The sequence below is a fragment of the Typopeltis vanoorti genome, chromosome 15 (assembly GCF_054136105.1).
Source record: "Typopeltis vanoorti isolate ZY-2024b chromosome 15, IOZ_Tvanoo_1.0, whole genome shotgun sequence".
NCBI lineage: Eukaryota > Metazoa > Arthropoda > Arachnida > Uropygi > Thelyphonidae > Typopeltis > Typopeltis vanoorti.
Window position 1 is genome coordinate 89,738,277 of NC_143563.1, and position 23,367 is coordinate 89,761,643.

General features: G+C 35.3%; 1 protein-coding gene across 1 annotated transcript in view; it reads left to right on the forward strand.

The window, feature by feature from the left end:
- The window catches only part of LOC150098964 (bromodomain adjacent to zinc finger domain protein 2B-like), a 632,705-nt gene that overhangs the window by 426,518 nt on the left and 182,820 nt on the right, over positions 1 to 23,367 (forward strand). The window contains exon 22 of the mRNA XM_090405782.1: positions 300 to 603. Within this exon, the coding sequence (XP_090261908.1) occupies positions 300 to 603 (304 nt within the window). The remainder of the gene's footprint in view (positions 1 to 299; positions 604 to 23,367) is intronic.

The following is a 23,367-nucleotide window of genomic DNA, read 5'->3' on the forward strand; positions in this document are numbered from 1 at the left end:
TGGAGGGTGGTTGAACCTTGGAATACATTGCCTGAGAGAGTGGTTGGAGTGGGGACGGTTAATGGGTTCTAGGAGTGGTATGATAGACTTTGTATTTCCTAAAAACAACCTCCCACAATGAGTCCTTTGACTCCATGGAGGCCTGGATAATAATAATAATAAATTATCAAAAATTACAATTTATATTTTAATTTATAGTAGTTTTAGAGATTTATAACATTATCTTAGAATGTGAATCGTACAAAATAAATAAAAAGTATTGTTCAAACTGAAAAGCTATACATAATTTTAACATATAGGTTACGTATTGTGCAACAGAAAAGATGCAGGAATATTAAACACAACATTGCAGGTGAAGCTAAAGAAGAACTTACAGTTCCAAATAACTCACTGAATGAAAGTATAAAAATTCAGGATTCCAGCATACAAAATGGGACTGGTGATGATTTAACAATTACAAAATTGAACGAAACCTTGGGTAAAGAAGACACCAGCAAAGGACCAAAAGAAAAAGATGAGTTTGAAGATAACGAAGATGGGGGCAATGATAGTGGTAATGAAAGTGATGATACTCAAGGAACAGGCCATGTGTCTGATGGAGAGGTGTGTATCATTTTAAATTATATATGGTTTGCATTTTAATTTTAAATATTATAATTCATGTTTAGTTTCGGCATTATGTGATTACATAGCAAAATCGGCAACATATCAATTTTTTCAAAAATTATTTTAAATGGTCTTGTCCATTTGCGAATGAAATAGTTCTAAGGAATTCAAACCAATTAACCTGAGTTTGAAACATTATAATAAAGACTTAAACAGTGTCAGAGATATAGAATAATGGAAAATACTTTTTCTAGTAACATGGATTCTTTTCGGTAGAAATTTATCACCCCCTAAAATTTGAAATCCATAATACGGTGATATCCTTCTAACCCTTATTACAAATTTCTTATGGTAAGGGTGAGAAAGATATGAAGACATAATAAGAGATTTAAAATAATGCACATAGGTTTATTTGTTATATTTACACATAAGCAAATAACAGGAAAACAATTTTTTTTTATGAAAACATGAACAAAAAATTGTGTAATTTTTGTGAAAATAGTAGTTAAATATTTTTCTTCTTCTTCATGTAGCTTCCTCAGTGAGAGGGTGCAGCACCATGTCCTTCCATTTCTCTCTGTTGGTGGCTTTCCTTTTTGTTTCTGCATAGCCATGTGATCCTGTCCATGATCTTATATCTTCAAGCCATGTCCTATGTTTTTTGCCTCTTGATCCTTTTCCCATAATTTTTCCTTCTAAAACTGTTAATATCCTCTGTCCTGCTGAACCTCTCAGTACATGTCCTGTCAATCTCATCTTTCTCTGGATCATTTCCAGTAATAAATATCTCTGTGTTCTCATTCTCTGTAGGACATCTGTATTTGTCACATGCTCTGTCCATGGGATTTTCAGAGCTCTCCTATAGCACCACATTTCAGAGGCCATTATCTGTTGCCTTACTCTCTTCTTGAATATCCAGGTCTTACTGCCATATGTAAAAATTGGCCACACTAATGTTCTTATCATTCTTTTCTTTGTCTCGATACTCACAGAACTTCTGAGCAGATCTTTATTTTTCTAGAATGCATCTTTAGCTATGACTGTTTTTGTTTCTTTATCTTGCTTTCCATCTGCAGTAAAGTAGGTGCCTAAATATTTGTATTCTGTTGTATGTTCAATTTTCATATTGTTTATGAATATTTCTGGCTCGGATCTGCTTTCTTTTGAGATTTTCATAAATTTGTTTTTTTTTGCATTGATATCTAATCCAAATTCTTTACCTTCTTCAATTAGTAGCTGCAGTAATTTGATTAATTATTTTGTTTTTATTGATTTGATTGATTAATTTGTTTCTGTTTTCTGCTATTAGAATGATATCATCAGCATATCTAAGATTGTTGTATTTTATACCATTGATACTAATTCCTGTTTTTTGTTTTTCAATCTTTTTCATCACTGTCTCACTATAGATATTAAATAGATTTGGTGAAAGGATACAACCTTGTCTAACTCCTTTTTATTTTCACTTCAGAAGTCTCACACTTAAACAGCTGCATTTTCTGTTTGGTGTAAATTATTTTTATAATCTTAAGTACATGATCTTCAGTGTCTAATTTATCTAATATATTGAACATTTTATTATGTTTTACCTGGTCAAAAGCCTTCTGAAAGTCTATGAAGCATATGTAAATGTTCCTATTTCTTTCAAGTGATCTTCCTATTAGTATTTTTAGTTCCAGGATAGCATTAATGGTTCTCATTCCTCTTCTGAAGCCTTTCTGTTGTTCACTCAATTCACTGCTTATGGCTCTTTCAATTTGTTTGTTAACAAAGGCTAAAATAATTTTAGATGCATGGGATATTAGGCTCACAGTTCTGTAATCCTCACAATTTTGTGCATTATGTTTCTTTGGAATTGGTATACAGATAGATGTTGTAAACTTCAGGTAATTGTATTGTTTTATAGATGTCCTGAATGGATTCTACTAAATATTTATTATTGCCAGTCAAAGCTTTCAGCAGCTCAGCCAGAATATTATCACACCCAGGGGATTTATTATTAGGAAGATTCTTAATTATATGTTCTACCTCCTTTCTTGTGGGTAGAGTGGTATCTGTTGTTACGTTTAACTTAAGGTGTCGTGAATCATCCAACATGTTACCATTATCATCATATTAGAGATCTGATAAGTATTCCACCCATCTTCCATTTAACTTTTCCTTATCAATGAGTATGTTTCCATCTTTGTCCTTGATGTTATTAGACTGTGTGCATTTTGTTTTTCCATTAAGTTCTTTCACTTTCAGGAATGCTTCTCTGGTTTTGTTCCGATTTTGTACTTCTTCTATCTCAGTGCACTGCCTATTTATCCAGTTTTCTTTCAATCTTATACATAACTGTTTGATTCTTTTATCCAAAGTTTTATATCTTAACCTTTCTTCTTCATTTGCACCTCTTTTCATGTTCTTCTTTCATCAATAAGGTTGATTACCTCTTGAGTTATCCATCGTTTTTTCTTTCTTTCTTCATGTTTATTGATGTAGTTTTTAGCAGATATTATGATAGCTGCTTGTAGTCTATTCCATTTAGAGGGTTCATTTTTGTTTTGCAACTGTGCAGACAGCAGTTCTGAAATATTTTCATTAAATTTTGATTTTATAATCGGACTTTGTGCCATTTGCAGATCCCATTTTAGGGGTTGGCTTCTTTTAAATTTTATTGTTTTCAGGCGAATATTCATCTTCATTAAGACCAGTCTATGATCAGATCCACAGTCAGCACTTGGCATCACCTTTGAGTTCCGTATTCCATTAAAGTAACGTTTACTGACTACGATATAGGCTAAATGATTTTTGTATCATCCATCCTGACTTTCCTATGTGTATCTTGCTGTTGGTTTTTGCTCAAAATAAGTATTAATTATGATGAAATTGTGCTTGTTACAGAAATCAATCAGCTTTTGTCCTCTCTCATTCCGAATTCCTAGTACAAATGGACCCACGTGTATAGATGTTCTCTCTGATCCAACGTTTTCGTTCCAGTCACCCATAGCACAAATAACTTGATCTTTCTTGCTTCCAACTTCCTTTATACACCATTCTATTTCATCATACATGATATCTATTTCTGATTCCTCATTCTCTTATGTAGGAGCATATATTTGGATGATCAGCATATCTCTACTTTTAGATTTCACTAGAATTGCCATTACTCTATTTGATTTTTTGATTATATGGGTAATGTTTTCATTAGTTTTCTTCTTTACAATAAATGCTATGCCTCTTCTTGATATGTCACCACCTGACGTATATATTTTATATATCTTACCATTTGGAAGTTTTGACTCAAAATCTGATGATCCTTTCCAAAAAGTTTCACTTATTCCTAGTATACTAATATTCAATCTCTCCATCTCTCTCATCACATTAGCCAATTTTAAATATTTTTAACATGCACATTTTTATGTGCATTTTACAAACTGCTTAAGCATCTGTGATTCTGACTAGATGAGTTTTATCGAAAATCAGACTTTGGAATCTATATTAAAAAATATTTAAAAAATCTCATTTTTGTTTTATTTAGGTCATTTGCAAAAGAATAAAAGAACAAAACAGGTGAAAATTTATATACTGCAATAACAGTTCTAACAGTTGAGGTGTCTGACAGTCTGAGGTGGAATTTAATAAAATTTGAAACTTGGGATGTATACATGACAGAATCAGTGCAGTTTAATTAATATCAGTTTTGTTCATTTTATTGTTGGCTGTCTAAATGAGTTATATCATATTGTATTTTTCCTACTGACTATTGTTGCAGACTGCATGATAATTCATTGCTGATGCAGGTATTTCAGGTGGAATGAATGGGAAGATTGGCCTGTGGAGTAACTATAGTGAAATTGAATTAAAAACCTTTTACCTCTAAAATAAATGAGATAAATTACACAACAGATTTGTAAAATAAATATAACATTTGCAACACTGGAGTTGTACTAATGTGATTTCATTGCTTGTGTGTTTATATGAATGATTGTTCAAAGTTTTCAAACCTATAGGGTAGGGGGGGGGGATCCAGCTTATTAGAAGCAGATATTACCAAGATTGTACTCATATTAACGTAGGTTGTTTACTTTTTTATAGACATAACTAATTTATTTTTCAGCCTGTATAGAACTCGTGTCGAGATATCACATAGATGGAGTATATAAACCATTTTTGTCCAGACACAGGACTATGAGATAATTTAATTCTTGTTTGTCATCATCAAATTCCTGTCAAGTATCCTCGAGGGGAGTACAGGATATGATAGTACTACATGAAAAATTTACATCATTGCTAACTTCCTATCTACAGTTTTCCTCCAAATCAGCCTGTTACTTGTCAAGACTCCAACATTATTAGATCTTATATATTAAAACAAGAATACTTGTTTTGCTAATCTTTCCTCACACATTCTGTTTAAGTGACCATAACACCTGAGATTAGTTCTAACGCATTCCTGGATGCTGACAATGTCAAGTTCTTTACTAATATCCTTGTTTTTAATATGATGTTGCCATTGATGCCATCTGTTCACGCCTCTAATCTTTCTCAGTACTGTCATGTCTCCTATCCCTAGTCTTTGGTTCTTTACTTCTGACCCAGCTCTCAGATCCATAAGTTAAAACTAGATTGAACACAGTCTTGTATACAGTTAATTTAGTGTTCTGACTAATTTGACGCTTATTCCATATGAATTTATTCAATTGACTTCCTACCATACCAAGTTTGTTGGTATGGTAGGAAGTCAATTCAATTTACCATCTTCACTAAAAATCGTGCCTAAGTAGCTGAAATGCTTTACTTGTTCCAGAGGTTCTCCGTTCACAACGCAGTTGACATTTTCAACTATTCTACCTATTTTCATTGTCTTTCTCTTTTTATTGCTGACCATCATACCATATCTATTACAGCAGTTATTCAATTTAGTCAGGGAATCTTGCAGACCTGTAGCGTATTTATTTAGAAGTATAACATCATTCGCGTAAAGCAAAGAGCTGACATTAACATCTCCTATTTTGATATCAGGCTTCCTACCATACCAGCTTTGTTGATTCTGTTGCCTATTTCCATATTTAAATTACCATCTTCACTAAAAGTCGCGCCTAAGTAGTTGAAACATTTCACTTGCTCAATAGGTTCTCCATTCACAATTCAGTTGATATTTTCATTGTCTTCATCTTGTTATTGCTGATTTTCATAACTTATCTATTGCAACAGTTATTCAGTTTAGTCAGAGAATCTTGCAGACTTGTACTGTTAGAAGTATAGCATTATCTGCATAAAAACAGAGCTGAGATTAAAATTCCAATTTTGATATCTGGTTTAATGGCACTTTCCTTAATAATGTGATCCATATAGATGATGAATAACAGAGGGGATAATGTACAATCTTGTCTAATACCAGATTTAACATTAAACCATCTTTCTGTTCTTCCTTCAATTCTAACTGCTGACTTACAACTCAAATATAGACTAAGTATTGCTTGATATAATACCTCATTGACACCATATAACTGGAGTGTATTCAATGGCTTCTCTCTTGGCACCTTGTCATATGCCTTTTCCAAATCGACAAAACTTAAATACAGATCTTTGTTATGTTTCCATGATTTATCAACTATTTGTCGTAAAGTGAAGATCTGATCCCAACAGCCTCTATTTGGCCTGAATCCAGCTTGTTCTTCACCAAGCTTTTCTTCCACAATTCTTCTCAACCATTTCTCAAGTATACTTGCATAAATCTTATCAGGCACATTCAGTAGAGAAATACCTCTGTAATTCTCACATTCAGTTTTATTTTCCTTTTTACATATGGATACTATGAGAACTCTACTCCAATCATTGGAAATTCGTTCCTCTGTCCAGGACTTCTGAACTATGCAGTGCAGCCATAGTAAGTTTTATACCACCATACTTCATCATTCTGGTCGAATATCATCTACTCCTGCTGCTTTTCCACATTTCAAGCCTTTGATAGCTTTTTCTACTTCAAGTATGGATATGTATTCCTGCCTGTATGCTGGTTGAGTGTTTTTAAACACTGTGCTATCACTGCTTGTTTCGTTTAGCAATTTTTTGAAGTAATTACTCCATACTTCAAGGATATCGTTTTCTCCCATTTTCATGTCACCTTTATCATCTCTAACTCCTTTTCCAGCACTCTTTCCCCCATTCCTAAGCTTCTTCAACAACCTCCAGAATATTTTGCCACCTTGATATATATTTTCTGTGTTCTTGCCAAAGTCCTCCCATGACTTTTGTTTAGCCAGTTATACACAGTGTTTAGCTTTCTTATATTTGTCTCTGTATACTCTAAAAGCACAAGCAGATTTATTTTCCAGGAACTTTTGATATGCTTTCTTCTTTTCCTTGACTGCCTGTTTAACTTCATGTGTCCACCATGGAGTCCTGATTTTTCTATCCTTGCAGACAACCTCACCACATGCCTGTCTGGCAGAATCAATCAGGGTTTTCTTCATGGTTTGCCAATGAATCTCCAAGGTTTAGTTGCTGTTCTCAAACTCTTTCATTTTTTTTTTTCAATAATCTTTGTGTATTTTAGTCTACAGTTCACATCTGAGAGCTGCTCAACTTTTATTCGCTTTAAAACTTTCTTAAACGGTATTCTTTTCAATATGAAATTCAATTTATTCTGCTCAAGACTAAAGCGTAGTCACTTCCAATTTCAAATCCTCTGTATACTCCGGTGTCCTGCACCAGGGAGAAAACATCACTATCAACAATAAGTCAATGAGATTTTTCTTATTCCTTGCCTCTTCTCTCCTTGTGAATTTGTGCACATTTTTATGTTGTAACATGATGTTAGTAATAACCAGTCCATGTCCTGAGCAGAAATCCAACAAATATTTGCCATTATTATTAGCTTTGCTCTTTTCTCCAAATTTTCACTAAATATTTTTGTATGTCTGACAATCATTTCCTACTCTGCTATTGAGATCCCCAACAAGGATCAACTTTTCCTTTTTCATTGTGTTAGTAGCTTTCTCTAAAGCCTCAAAAAAATTCCTCCACTTCTACTTGTAGAACCTTCTGTGGGACCATAGGCACAAATAAGTCTCATTGTCCAGTTCCCCATTATGATATTTGCCCACAGTACTCTACTTGAGACTGCCTGCCATTGAAGAAGATTAGCCTCGTATTTAGTATTGAATACTATGGCTACTCCTTCTTTTCTTTGATTGTCATTGCCTGAATATAACATTTTGTATTTATTGCTCAGAAAGATCTCACCAGTTTTTGTCTTTTTTGTTTGAGTCACCCCTATTATGTAGATGTGGTACTTATCTAATTCCTCAGTTAGCTCCATTTCTTTGCCATTCAGGCTTCTTACGTTGATAGTACCGATCTTGAAATCTGGTGATGTTGAGTTGTGGTGTGTTTTCAGATTTGTTCCAGTAGCTGACTTTTAGCTGATCACTCTGGTTCCCTGGCGAAAATAACAGGGGCCTTGTTTAACCGGGCAACGCCCCAGCTGGCATGAAATTTTGTCATGTTGTACCATCATTTTTTATTTTGGTTTAAGTCAATACGAATACAATTTGGTTGGCTAAATCCAAAATTGCCAACCCATCCTTATTCATTCAGTATGCAGGTAGATACCCAACATGGTGCACCACAAGATTGGATGTGAAGATTGGACATTAGGTCCAAAGCCCTGATCGGTTCCCCGCATTCCTTTAAAGGCTATGTGGAAGTCTCCTCTTAGTTATACAGCTTTGACCCTTAAGCACCGCATTCGTGTTAGTTCACTAAAAAAAAGTTGGTAGTCATGATCACGAAGTGAAAAAAAATAATAAGAAAATTTATTTATTTTTGAAGGGAAAATACTAAGAACATTGTGTGAATGGTGGACAGTTAATGACTGGCTTAGGGTAGCTGCATGGAGATGTTAGTGAAACATTGGTATCACTCGTTTCTAATGAGCTGGCCAATGCCTAAACATATGAGACTCAGCCTTCAACCAGTAATATAATCACACAAACCTTTTTACTAAAATAACATTTGTAGTTCATTGACAAAGTGAATGGTTTCAAATGGTTTGAATGGAATTTAATTAAGCTTAGTATGTAGGGGCTGTAGGTTGTTAAATTTGTCTCCTGTGTATTCATTTTGGTTTTACTTGAACCATTTGTAGTGGAAAAATTGAGCAAAACATTATTATGTCTACAGTACATAAGCCAAAAATTGGTGTGCGCTGTTGGAATAAAGTTGATTTGTCATACATATCATGTTAATTCTTTGATAAACAATAAAAACATCAGCAATCAAAAATAAAACTCCCATAACTTGTAAATTACATATGTTAAGCCATGTATACTTTATTGTATATAAACGCATGCAAGAGTTGCTAATTGTAGTGTCAGTTTTAATTGAATGAGGAAGCTGCAGTCTAGTCAAGTTTTTAATATTAAAATGGGTTTAGGAATGTTTGCTGAAAGATATTTCCCCATCATAACCCCATTTTTATTGGCAAAATAATTTGAAATTGTTGTTGTCTGTCTGTGCCATATATACCTAAGTAGTTTAATAACTTTTCAGTCAATATAACCAGTTTGGATCTGGGATTTTATGATAAAAATAAGTTGGCTTCGGGATTGAGTGAGAGACAAAGAAAATTTAAAATTAATATCTTTATTTAAAAAAACAAATATTATGAGTGTAATTTTATATATTGCATGGCCTGTAAGACTATGCGTAAAATGTTATGATTTGCAACCACTATATATAAATCTGCGTTATAAAATAAAGCTTATCTCCTAAAGAGAAAAGGGCCATCAAACATAAACATCATTCAAGATTTCTTATTTTTTCTCTTCAAGATCACTTGATTTGATGACACAAACAAAAACGGTTAACTTCAAACTTACAAAGCACAGTTTCTTTTGCTCTTAATGGTAGCTTGAAATCTAATTATCTCATACATGTTTTACTTTGAAAGCAAAAAGATAATTTTTGCACATTTTTTTTAAGAAAGAACATATTCTCTCATACATTCTCTATAATATCAGTTCCTTTTTCTCTGTTTCTTTGAAATACAATCATCATCATCATCAATTTCCTGGTATGTTCAGACTGCTATGACAGTGCTACATGAAGTTTACATTATTAATAATATCCTAACAACAATTTTCCTCCAATTTAGTCTGTTTCTTGTTAGCACTCTAATATTGTTGTCTAACATTTCATTCTTCTAAGGCACTTCTGACTGAATCACTCGACCTTGGTCTTCCTCTTGATCTTTTTCCTGCCATCTTGGCATCAAACACCTGTTTAACCTTTCCTCACCCTATCCTGCTTAAGTGACCATTCCACCTTAGATTAGTTATGCTCACAAATTCTTGAATGCTAATAATGTCAAGTCCGTTTTCTAAAACCTTCATTTTTTAATATGATTTTGCCATTGATGCCTTCTGTTCAGGCCCCTAATTTTTCTAAGAACTCTCATATCTGTGGTTACCAATCTTTGATGAAGTGCTTTGTTTCTAACCCAACTCTCAAATCCATAACTTTAAACTGGTATGAACACCATCTTGTATATTGCTATTATGGTGTTTTGGCTATTCTCACTCTTATTCCATATAAATTTATTAAACTAGCTCCCCAACATAACAGGTTTGCTTATTCTGTTGTCTATTTCCAAATTTAAATTTCTATCTTCACTAAATAGCTGAAATATTTTACTTGTTATATGGGCTCTCCATTTAGAATGCAGTTAACATGTACAATGTTTCTACCTATTTTCATAGTTTTTGTCTTTTTATTGCTGATTGCAATTTAGTTAGAGAATCCTAGAGATCCTAGGTGAATTTAGAGGTACATCATCGTCTGCATAAAGCAAAGAGCTAAGTTTGACATATCCAATTCTAATATCAGTTTAATGTTACTTTCTTTCATAATGTGCATCCTTATATATTGCCTTGTATAATATTCCATTTACTCCATACAACTATAGCTTTTCTCTGGGCACCTTGTTATATGCCTTTTCCAGATATACAAAACTTATGTACAGAACCTTGTCTGTTTCCCATGATTTTTCAGTTATTTGTCAGAACATGAAAATCTGATCCTGACAACCACTATTTGGCCTGAATTCAGCTTGTTCTGCTGCCAGTTTCTCTTCCACAGTTTTTCTTGACTTCTTTTCAAGTATGCTTACATAAATCTTACCTGGAACACCATCAGCATCATCATCAAATTCCTGCCATGTACCCTCAAGGGGTGTACAGGATGTACTACATGAAAAAATTTACATCATTACTAACTTCCTATCTACAATTTCCCTCCAAATCAGTCTGTTACTTGTCAAGACTCCAACATTATCAGATCTTATATTTCTATCGTCTAAGGCACTTTTTTCTGTATCAATCCACCTATATCTTGGTCTTCCTCTGGGTCATTTTCCTGCCAACCTGGCAGAGAACACTTGCTTTGCTAATCTTTCCTCGCCCATTCTGTTTAAGTGACCATACCACCTGAGATTAGCTCTGCTAACGCATTCCTGGATGCTGACAATATCATGTTCTTTCCTAATATCCTCGTTTTTAATATGATTTGCCATTGATGCCATCTGTTCATGCCTATAATCTTTCTCAGGACTCTCATATCTGTGGTCTCTAGTCTTTGGTCAAGTGTTTTACTTTTGACCCAGCTCTCAGATCCATAAGTTAAAACTGGTTTGAACACTCTTGTATACAGCTAATTTAGTGTTCCGACTAATTTCTCTCTTATTCCATATGAATTTATTCAGTTGACTTCCCACCATACCAGCTTTGCAGATTCTGTTGTCTATTTCTATATTTAATTTAATATCTTCACTAAAAATCTTACCTAAATAGCAGAAATGTTTTACTTGTTCCACAGGTTCTCCATTCACAACACAGTTGACATTTTCAATGATTCTGCCTATTTTCATTGTCTTTGTCTTTTATTGCTGAACTTCATACCATATCTATTACAACAGCTATTCAATTTAGTCAAAGAATCTTGCAGACTTGTAGCAGATATATTTAGAAGTATAACATCATCCGCATAAAGCAAAGAGCTGACATTAACATCCCCAATTTTGATATCAGGTTTAATACCACTTTCCTTCATAATGTGATCCATATAGATAATGAATAACAGAGGGGATAATGTACATCCTTGTCTCACACCAGATTTAACATTAAACCATCTTCCTGTACTTCCTTCAATTCTAACTGCTGACTTACAACTCAGTTAAAGACTAAGTATTGCTTGATATAATGCCCCATCGACCCCATATAACTGCAGTGTATTGAATAGCTTCTCTCTTGGCACCTTGTCATATGCCTTTTCCAAATCGACAAAAATTAAATACAGATCTTTGTTATATACCCATGCTTTGTCGACTATTTGTCGTAAAGTGAAGATCTGATCCTGACATCCAGCTTGTTCTTCACCAAGCTTTTCTTCCACAATTCTTCTCAACCGTTTCTCAAGTATACTTGCATAGATATTGCCAGGAACACTCATTAGGGAAATACCTCTGTAATTCTGACATGCAGTTTTATTTCCCTTTTTATATATGGGTACTATGAGAGCTCTACTCCAATCATCTGGAATTCGTCCCTCTGTTCAGACTTTCTGGACCATGCAGTGCAGCCACTGTAAGACTCTTATACCACCATAGTTCAGCATTTCTGGTCGAATATCATCTACTCCTGCTGCCTTTCCACATTTCAAGCCTTTGATGGTTTTTTCTACTTCAAGTATGGATATGTATTCCTGACTGCATGCCTGGTCAGTGTTTTTTACCACTGTGCTGTCATCACTGCTTGTTTCATTTAAAAGTTTTTCAAAGTAATTACTCCATACTTCAAGGATATCTTTTTCTAGAGTTTTCATGTCACCTTTATCATCTCTAACTCCTTTTATAGCACTCTTTCCTCCATTCCTAAGCTTCTTCAACAACCTCCAGAATATTTTGCCACCTTCTTGATATTTATTTTCTATATTCTTGCGAAAGTCCTCCCATGACTTTTGTTTAGCTAGTTTTACACAGTCTTTAGCATTCTTGCATTTGTCTCTGTATTCTCTAAGAGCAGAAGCTGACTTATTTGACAGGAAATTTTGATATGCTTTCTTCTTTTCCTTCACTGCCTGTATAACTTCCTGTGTTCACCAGGGAGTTCTGATTTTTTTATCATTGTAGACAACCTCACCACATGCCTCTCTGGCAGAATCAATCAATGTTTTCTTCAGAGTTTGCCACTGAATCTCCAAGGTTTGATTCCTGTTCTCAAACTCTTTCATTTTTTCTTAAATAATCTTTGTGGATTTTAGTCTACAGTTCACATCTGAGATCTGCTCAACTTTTATTCGCTTTAAAACTTTCTTACATGTTATTCTTTTCAATATGAAATTCAATTTTATCCTGCTCAAGACTAAATAGTGATCACTTCCAATTTCAAATCCTCTGTACACTCTGGTGTCCTGCACCAGAGAGAAAAAAAACATCGCTATCAACAATAACATAGTCAATAAGACTTTTCTTATTCCTTGCCTCTTCTCTCTATGTGAATTTGTGCACATTTTTATGTTGGAACATGGTGTTAGTAATAACTAGTCCATGTCCTGAGCAGAAATCCAACAGATATTTGCCATTAATATTAGCTTTGCTCTTTTCTCCAAATTTTCCCAAAATATTTTTGTATGTCTCACAATCATTTCCTACTCTGCTATTTAGATCCCCAACAAGGACCAGTTTTCCTTTTTCATTGTGTCAGTTGCTTTTTCTAAAGCCTCAAAAAATTCCTCCACTTCTACCTTAGTAGAACCTTCTGTGGGACCATAGGCACTTCTCATTTTTGCCCACATTACTCTACTTGAGACTGACTGCCATTCAATAAGATTAACCTCGTATTTTGTGTTGAATACTATGGCTACTCTAATAAATTTAGTTTAATCCTTCATCCAAATGTGTGCAAACAAAGTTTGTGCCTGAAAGTATATTCAGGACTGGAGTAAAGTGGTACAACACCAGGCAACTCTTTGCAAAGGTGGAGCAAGCTACCAACACTCCTATCTCAGTATCCCCCATAATGCAAAACTCCTTCTATGGCTACTCCTTCTTTTCCTTGATTGTCATTGCCTGAATATAGCATTTTGTATTTATTGCTCAGAAAGATCTCGCCAGTTTTTTTTTTTTTTTTTTTTTTTTTTTTTTTTTTTTTTTTTTTTGTTTCAGTCACCCCTATTATGTCGATCTGGTACTTATCTAATTCCTCAGCTAGCTCCATTTCTTTGCCATTCAGGCTTCTTATGTTGATAGTACCGATCTTTAACTCTGGCGATGTTGAGTTGGGGGTTTGTTTTCAGATTTGTTCCAGTAGCTGACTTTTCGCTGTTCGCCCTGTTTCCCTGGCGAAAACAACCGGGGGGGGCCTTCTTTAACCGGGTGACGCCCCAGTCGGCATGAAATTTTGTCATGTCGTTTTTTATTTTGGTTTAACCAATAAGAATACAGTTTCGTCGGCTAAATCCCAAATTGCCAGCCCATCCTCGTTCGTTCAGTATCCAAGTAGATACCCAACAAGGTGCACCACGAGAAGGTGAGGATTGGACATTAGGTCAGAAGCTCTGGTCGGTTCTCCTCATTCCTTGAAAGACTATGTGGAGGTCTCCTCTCAGTTATACAGCTTTGACCCTTAAGCATCCCTGGAACACTTAGTAGAGAAGTTCCTCTGTAATTCTCACATTCAGCTTTATTCCTTTTTTTTTATAGATGACCAGGCTCTGAGACTTCTGCAAAACTTTTTATACCTCAATATTTGAGTCTTTCTAATTGAATATCATCTACTTCAGCTGCCTTTTCCACATTCCATATTTTTGACAGCTTTTTCTACCTTAACCTGGTGCTTGTGAGGTGGGAAAATGTAACAAAAGTGGTAAGGTGGGGTCCCACAGACCCACCCAAATAATGTAGTGTATTATAGAAATCCATATCTTTTTAATCAATATTAGATTGTTTAAGCATCCTGTAATTTTACAGAATGATAACGCAGATCCACAAAATTAAATTTTTATTACCCAAAAATACTTAACTAATTAAGCATTAAAGTGGGTTAAGGGAGGGGAACTATACCGAGGCATGACTAATTGCCACTTGTTAAAAAGTTATAGTCGATTTAAAATCTTTGGAGTCTGTGACACCCACCTTACTAACGCCAGGTTAAGTATTGAAATTTTGCATTTCTTTTGAAAATTTTTTGCTATAGTTCTGTCATTTCTTTTTTCATTTAAGTCTTTCAAAATAATTACTCCACACATGTAGAGTTTTCTTATCTTCAGTTTTCATGTCACCTTTATCATCATTGATTCCTTTTACAATATTCTTTCCTCCATTTCTAAACTTTTTCAGTAGCTTCGAGAATATTTTGCCACTTTCCTGATATTTATTTTCGGTATTCTTACTAGTCTTCCCATGACTTTTGTTTAGCTACTTTCACATGTACCTTAGCTCTCTGACATTTTTATCTGTATTCTTTTAGGGCATCTGCCGACTTATTTGCTATGAACTTTTGGTATGCTTTCTTCTGTTCCAGGACTGCTGGAATACGAAGATAATTTTTATTTAAAGTTCCTTTTCCTTGTAGAACTTCCTCCTTATCCTTGAGTACAAAAAACTCAACTCTTCACAGTTTTACTGGAATATGTTTGCTATGTATTGTATCAAAAGTGCTCTCCATTGCGTTTTGTTACGTCATTGTTTCTCTCTAATTTCTGATCTTATATACCTTATTAAGCTCTATTATCTTTTCTTATGTGTAGCCTAACTTGATTCTGCCCAAAGATATTCCTGTTTCCGATACTGGCAAATTTGTATTATACTGTGCCAGCCAGTATCATTTAACAGGAATTAATTCAAGTTCAGGGAACTATTCCTAGATTCATTGGCATACACTCTAACATACACTTAAATAGATATCGGTACTTTGCAGTCGTGACCAATGATCTATTACTTAAATATATATATCTAAAATTTCTCCCGCTAAGGTTCTAATTTTATAAGTGGTAAATGGATATCTCGAATTCAGGCATGACTCAGGCATATGCAATAAAACATGTTCAAGTACAACTAAATTGAATCAAAATACTAAAACTTCTAAATCTCATGCTAAGATAGTTAAACAATTCTAAATTAATCAAATTCGTCTAGACAGATCAAAATGTTAATCATACAAAAACAATAGAAAGCAATGACAATATCACACTAAATTAAGATCCTCTCAAGCATGCTATTCATAAAGTACATATTACACAACTTGTTGCTTTCTCAGTTAAGGTTATCTACTAAACAAAATACACTTATCATTTCAGTCACATTCAATTAGTGATTCGTTCCTGACAATTCCTTGTCCAACAGAACTAGCTGTTTCCAAATACGAAATCTTATCAAAGTTCTCTAAAGGATTGTCCACGTTACTTAATCTAACACAAATTTCTATCTTCTATCACTTCCGTAACATTTAACAAAGATCTCTATATTACCCAGTTCTTTCTGAAGGTCTATTAACTACCACGTGTTGTTCTGGTCATCCTTCAATTGGCTATCTTGGTGCCTGGCCTTTTGGCTATGTAGTCCTTTCTACTGCTACTGGACTCAAACTAGTTTCTGTCGCAACTGAGGGCTATTTCTGCTCCTTTCCGATGGGACATCCCGCGACTGGCACGATTCTGCATAGGCTGATGATTCGCGTACGGCTCTGCGTGGAATCTTCTTCAGCATAATCAGGAAAACGGCCCACTGTCCGACATCATAGAACTCTGGCTCGTCTTTTCCCTGACCACCGGTCAAGAATCCTCAAGATGAAAATCCGGAAAAAAGCCTTGCAATATGGCACACATTGCCTTATATTCTGTGTTCTAGCGCCCTCTTTTTGCTGTATCCTTTTTCGCACGGCCCTTTACTTTTCTTTACTCTCCCTTTTGCTGTTAGGTGCTGTCTTCATGGAAAGTGCATGTACGTCACTTTCCACGTAAGTTTTAGCCTCCGGCGTTACGATCGATACGTGTGGTCCAGATGCGACCTTTGCGCTGTTACTCATTACTTGTCTGGTGACTTACGTTATTTTAGATAGCTTAGTAGGACACAAATTTAAGCTAATATTTCTTTCACGTAGAATCACTAATTTGACATAATTCTCAAATTTAGTCTTCCATTTGACGTTTGACCGTTTGAGTGGAAAATATTTCTAATACATTACACATATTAATGCACATTCTCATATACAACAAACAAGGTCTTTCTTACTTTCTGCTGGTTTGCAGATATTATCTTAAATTAGCTAAAATTTTCATGTTAGATTCTGAATGAACAACTTATTAGAAAATCCTCCATTTAGGATCTAACAAAGGTCCAACCCCTCCCCCCCCCTTTAAGGAAAAAAAAATTTTTCATTTTCATCAGAGAAACTTCTTTTTTATACATCCTTCAGTTCTCTGGGGTTGACTTACACTCTGCCAGATATCAGCATAGTTAATCACCAGTGTATTCTCACTTGTTTCACGCACATCCCTGTCTGCAACACCTTCATCTGGTTGTCTCCTTACTTCCGCATGGTCTAATATATCAGGGTTCTTTGAGACCAATGTTGAAAAGGCATTGCTCTGTTCTAAATTTGTGAACTCTATGCACATCGTCTCCCTCGGTTGGTCTGTGCCTTCTCTCTCGTTGATGTTTTCCAAGCTTATAAGTAACCCCCCCTCTTCTGTGCTTGTGATTCCCCTCCAAGCTATATAATTTTCTTCTTCCTTTTGAAACAAACTTCCCTACTAGCATAATTACAGGAGAAACTGTACTTAGGAAATCATTTCCCAGCATTAATCCTAAATGAGGGGAAGAGTATTTTGGCAAAATAAAAAAATTGTGCCATACGCACATGCCAAATGCGGGTAGGTCGATCTTCAATCTTACAGACCTCGTAGCTTGGGTAGTTGAGGAGGATATTCCCAAAAGTTTAATGGGCTCTCTTAGAAACTTTATTCTCCCTTTTACATAGGGCTCTAATTCCCTGAAACAGTATTCTGATATGATCGAAGCCTGTGAACCAGTGTTCACAGACTTCACAGCAATTGATGCCCTAAGTTTTCTTCCGCATACCCTTCCTTCAACTGTTGTCTCTGATCCTACCCCCTTTTTCTCCCCTTTTCTTGCTTACTGCAAACATGAGACTTAGCCTCTGAGAAGTTTCCATTCGCTTTGCCTTGTCTGTTGAAATATTTTCTGGCTATATGTCCCAGTTTGTTGCAGCTGTAACACCTTGGGGGGGGGGCTCTCGATAGTACCCCTAGCATTCTCTCCGTCTGAGGACAAAGGAGGATTGCTTTTGCACTGGGCAGACAGCTCCGTCAGTCTATTCATTATGGAATCCATTTTGCTAAGTAGTGGTTCTTGCATCCCTTCAACCTCCCCACGAATTAGGATAGTAGTTCTTTCATCTTGGGCGTGAGAATTCTCTGTGTTTTCTGTAGAGTCTGACTGTATTCGGTTAAGCACTGCATCGAGACGTTCCATAACAGGCTGTTGTAGTCTTTCCACCTCCTGTTTAATTATGAAACGGATCTCGTTTTGGTCGGGAGTGCCAGTTGTGATCTGACAAACTGACTCAGCTCTACACTCCTCACTCTGTTTTTGTGCTTTCTGCTGCTCACCCCTTTCTTTATATCTTTTTGCAGTACCTAGGTCGTTACTATTATCTTTCTCCTCCTTGATTACCTTGACAAACCCTGAAGCAGCTGTGGGACTGATGTCTCCTAGCAACTGTTCTTCGCTTGGCCTTCTGGCTATGTCGTCCTTTCTACTGCTGGCGGACTCGAACTAGTTTCTGCTGCGACTAAGGGTTATTTACGCTCCTTTCTGATGAGACATCCAGTGACTGGCACGATTCTGCTTAGGCTGATGATTCGCGTACAGCTCCGCATGGAATCTTCTTCAGCATAATCAGGAAAACAGCCCACTGTCCGACATCATGGGACCCTGGCTCATCCTTTCTCTGACCACCGGTCAAGAATCTTCGAGATTAAAATCCAGAAAAAAGCTTTGCAATATGGCGTGCATTGCATTATATTCTGTGTTCTAGAGCCCTCTTTTTGCTGTCTTCGTGGAAAGTGCCCGTACGTCACTTTCCATGTAAGCTGTAGCCTCTGGCGATATGATCGATACGTGCGGTCCAGGCATGACCTTTGAGCTGTTACTCATTACCTGTCTGGCGACTTACGTTATTTTAGATAGCTTAGTAGGACACAAATTTAAGCTAATATTTCTTTTACATAGAATCACTAATTTGACATAATTCTCAAATTTAGTCTTCCGTTTGACAGAAAATATTTCTAATACATTACACATTCTAATACAATGCCCATTCTCATATACAACAAACAAGGTCTTTCTTACTTTCTGCTGGTGTGCAGGTATTATCTTAAATTCGCTAAAATTTTCATGTTAGATTCTGAATGAACAACTTCTTAGAAAACCTCCATTCAGGATCTAACAGTTGGAGAACACTATTATTCTTCGTCTTTTTTTTCCACTCCAAGTTAGCTTCCTTTGAAAGAAATTCATCTGTTAATTTTGGGATAAGTGTTTGTTTCTCTTATAACACTCTTTTTCATCTTTTTTTGGTTTAAGAATTCTTTAGTCTCCATCTTTTCCCTAAATGTCCAACTTTCAGAACATCTTCATTTCTAATTCACACAATAGCTGTTCTATTCTCTCTCTCTCTCACAGGATATAAACTTTTTCTTCAGAAATACAAACTTCTTGTGCAAACATACTATTGCGTTCCACAGAAAATAAGAGGGCAGTGAAACTAAAACAAAATCATCAGAAAGTACATTTCTTCTCTCAAGTTATTATTATTAGCATTAGACCTCCATGGTGTCAAAAGACTCATCATGGAAGGAATATACTGTTACACACAAAGCCCATCAAACCATGCTTTAAACCAGTGGTTCTTAACTGGTGTTCTGCCGGTAAAAGATGTCACGTGACACAGTTCTGAGTGTAATTGGCTTCTCTGAATGAAAATGTAGAGGGAATTATTTCCATTATAACAGAACAATTAACTATATTGGAAGAAAAGATTTCAAGTTACTTTTTTCCTTAAATAAACACAATTATGACTGGATATGAAATCCATTTGGCACAGTTAATACATAGAGTTGTGAATTTTCATTACAAGAAGAAGAACAATTAGTTACCTTGTCAATGGATCGTACTCTAAAAATGAAAATTCTCTAAAATGACTCCTGAGGAATTTTGGATTTTTGTCCAAGCCGAATACCCAGCTCTCTCTACAACAGCAATGAAAATGTTATTACAATTTTCAACATCATATTTGTGTGAGCTCGGTTTCTCAATATTAACCCATATAAAAACTAAAAAGTGTGAAAGACTTGCTAATATAGACAAAGAGATGAGGGTAGCGATATCACATATTAGATCTGATATTGCTGAAATCTGCAAAAGCCGACAAGCTCAAGTATCGCATTAAAATAAGTTCCATTTTTATAAAAGGCAAGTCCGTGCATATTTTTATTGTCAGTTTTATGACACAAATGCTTTTGGTGTTCCCTAATTTTTATTATAATCAAAAGTGTTCCATGACTTTGAAAAGGTTAAGAACCACTGCTTTAAACTCATTAAATTTATCTGCATTCATCACAATGTCAGGCAATGCATTCCACTCTCCAGCCACTCTCTATGAAAGAACCTGCTTTTTATAGCACTGCTTACACCTTACTTATTCAACTTCCAGGGATGTTTCTGTGTTCTACCCCTTCCCCATTCTCTGAAAATTTCTTCCACATTAACCCAGTAACAGCACTTTAAACGTCTCAGTCATATTTTCCTCCTATGCACAAGGCTTTGCAAATTGCATTCCCTCAATCTGTCTTTATTGTCATAATTATGTGATGACTTCATAACTTGTGCAGTGTGTCCTCTGAACTTTAGGTCCTCATCCACCACTACTCCGAAATGTCTTTTGTCTCCTCAACTTCCTCCAAATTCCCCCACTAGATGTATATACATATATATATATATACTTTGCATCCCATTGTTGCATACCAAATTTCCAAGCCTTACATTTTTGTACACTGAACTGACAGTTCCATACTGTTGCCCATTCATATAATCTCTTCGAGTCCTCCTGTAAGGTTACAACACCTGCTTGATTCCTTGTTGACTCTCCCCAGTTTTGCATCATTTACAAGCAGTTGTATATATCACCAGTTAAACCATCCCAAGATACTTCCCTCTGGCCCTCCACTGATGACTTTCCTCTTGAGTTCAGGGATATTGCCCCCCCCCCCATACAAAACTTGCTGGTAAATATCTGAGATCCAGTTTGCTTCAATTATCAATTTGTGACATGTCAATTGGTCAAAAGCCTTTGCAAAATTTAAATATACCACTGTATATGCATCTCCTCCACATCTGAGCACAGTCACTGCTTGTCAAGAAGTGGGGGTGTCCATGTGTGGCTGTGTAGTGGGTAGGTAGCTCTGACACTGAACACAAAACACTCAAGCATGAATTCTTCATTCAAAAGGGTCTAGAAGGACTGCAAGTTCTCCCAAAACAGTTAAGAAACTACATTTTGGTTTGTCATTGTAGAAACATCATGTTAATATTCCAAAAAACTACTCAGAGTAACATCAATGAGTAGAATACCATTAACAGTTACACCCCATAAAGCACTCTATTCTCGTAGAGGAGTGAGCTCCTCTGTGTTCAGAGCTGAAAGATCAGAGAGCGACAGGTATGAGGTGTATCCTGATCTACAGGGATGGTCAACTGATTGCAACCAGAAACATCATCTTACTTTTGATACTCCTAAACCTCCAACATCTGTAAAAGCAGGGTATTTCTATATTTCTATTGTCTAGTTAGACTTTACATCTCAAATCCACTAAGTTTCTTCAAATGCCAGAAATATGGACATGTCAAGAAAGCTAAATATGCAAACTGTTAGGGCGATCATCCAGCATATTCCCATCCCATGCATATCAGAAGTAGAAAGATGAAAAAGAAATACTAAAGATAAAAACAGAACAAAATATATCATATCAGGATGCAAAAAAAGGCAGCAGTTAAGAAAATGTTAACATCAATTCAAACTTTTGTCTTTTCCACCATCTGATAATTTCACCATACCTAATCATCACAGTATGCTCAATAAAGTTATCATCGGATTCTGAATTAAATGAAATGGAACTCTATAATCTTATTATGCAACTGCCTCAGCCCATGCTTCTAATGGGTGACTTTAAACGATGACATTGTGGAGTAATGCCAGCATGAATAGACAAGGATGTATCATTAGGCGAATGCTTGACAACCATGGTTTCTCCCTTATTAATAATAGAGTAAATACCTTCTTCCATATGCCTACCTGCTCTTATTCTGCAATCAATCTTATAATATGCTTCCCTGCCATTTTTCCACTGCTCACATGACATATTGAAGAAAACAATGGAAGCAATAATTTTCTTGTTATTGACACTATGTCTTCACAGGAACCATCTCCTCCTGCTGTTCTAAAAATCAAGATGTAGGAGGAAGAATTCATCATAACATATTAATAATGGAATCACTTACATTAATTTAAATGTCTTTATTTGTAAAATAGCCATTGTCAATACACAAAAAGAGCACAACAGTTTAGTTGAAAGTGTGATATTATGTGCACTATAGACTGCAGGAGAACAGTTCCATCTGCATTAATAGATATCCCAAATAAATTATAATAAAATAATTTAGTTAATGAATTATTTTTAAATATAAACAATAAATTAATTACAAATTAAGAAATACATGAATGATGAGTATTAGTCAGTATGCCTTTCCAAAATTGAGAAGATTTAGGTGATCGTTTTGTTCCAGTTTAGGTTGTGAATGTGTGCTTCACAGCTTTCTCTTTACAGTTTTAGAAGAAATCACTTTTGTGTAACACTTTGATTTTATTCCATTGAATCCTGTGTTTTGTGGATAATGCATGACTTGCTAAACCACATTTGTTGGATTCTTTAAGTGAAATATATTTCCGGTTTTCTTCAAGATGAATTTGTGCAGAACAAACCAGTCTGTCCATAATGACATAACCAACAAGAGCAGGGGGAGTCTGTAAAATCCAGATAAGAAAGAAGGGGATATTTGTCTTTAGTAGAGATAAGGAAGGTATTAAGTTTAAGAACTAGATGGAAAGAAACTAGTAAGTTAATCTGTGATAGTATTCTTGTTGTCTTTTCTTAAAGTCCTTTAACATACAGAATAAAAATTCTGGTGATTTCTTCTTAAGGCAGGCTAAGATGATGACCATAATTATTAAAGACATTTAAGTTTACATAAGTTATTCCATTATTAATATATTATGATGAATTATGTTCTCCTACACAGGTGCCTATGTGGAAAATTAATACTGAAGCAATCAGCCAAACACCTATTAACAAAGCAGTTTTATATATATATATATAGCAGATTGTATTGTCCATACAGCAATGTTATCAATTTCAAAAATATCATGCCAGTTTCCATTCTTTCCATAGCCTTGGTGGAACCCAGAATACCAAGCATGACAAACTTAATAGCATTTAAACATGCTCTGGGCTGAACACGTTATGTGAGATGACCGAGTAAATAACAATCCTGGATCCAATTTACACCATCGATTAATCAAAAACCAGTGCAAAAATTGTATGTGTTGAAAGGTAGATGCAGAACACACCAATTTTTTA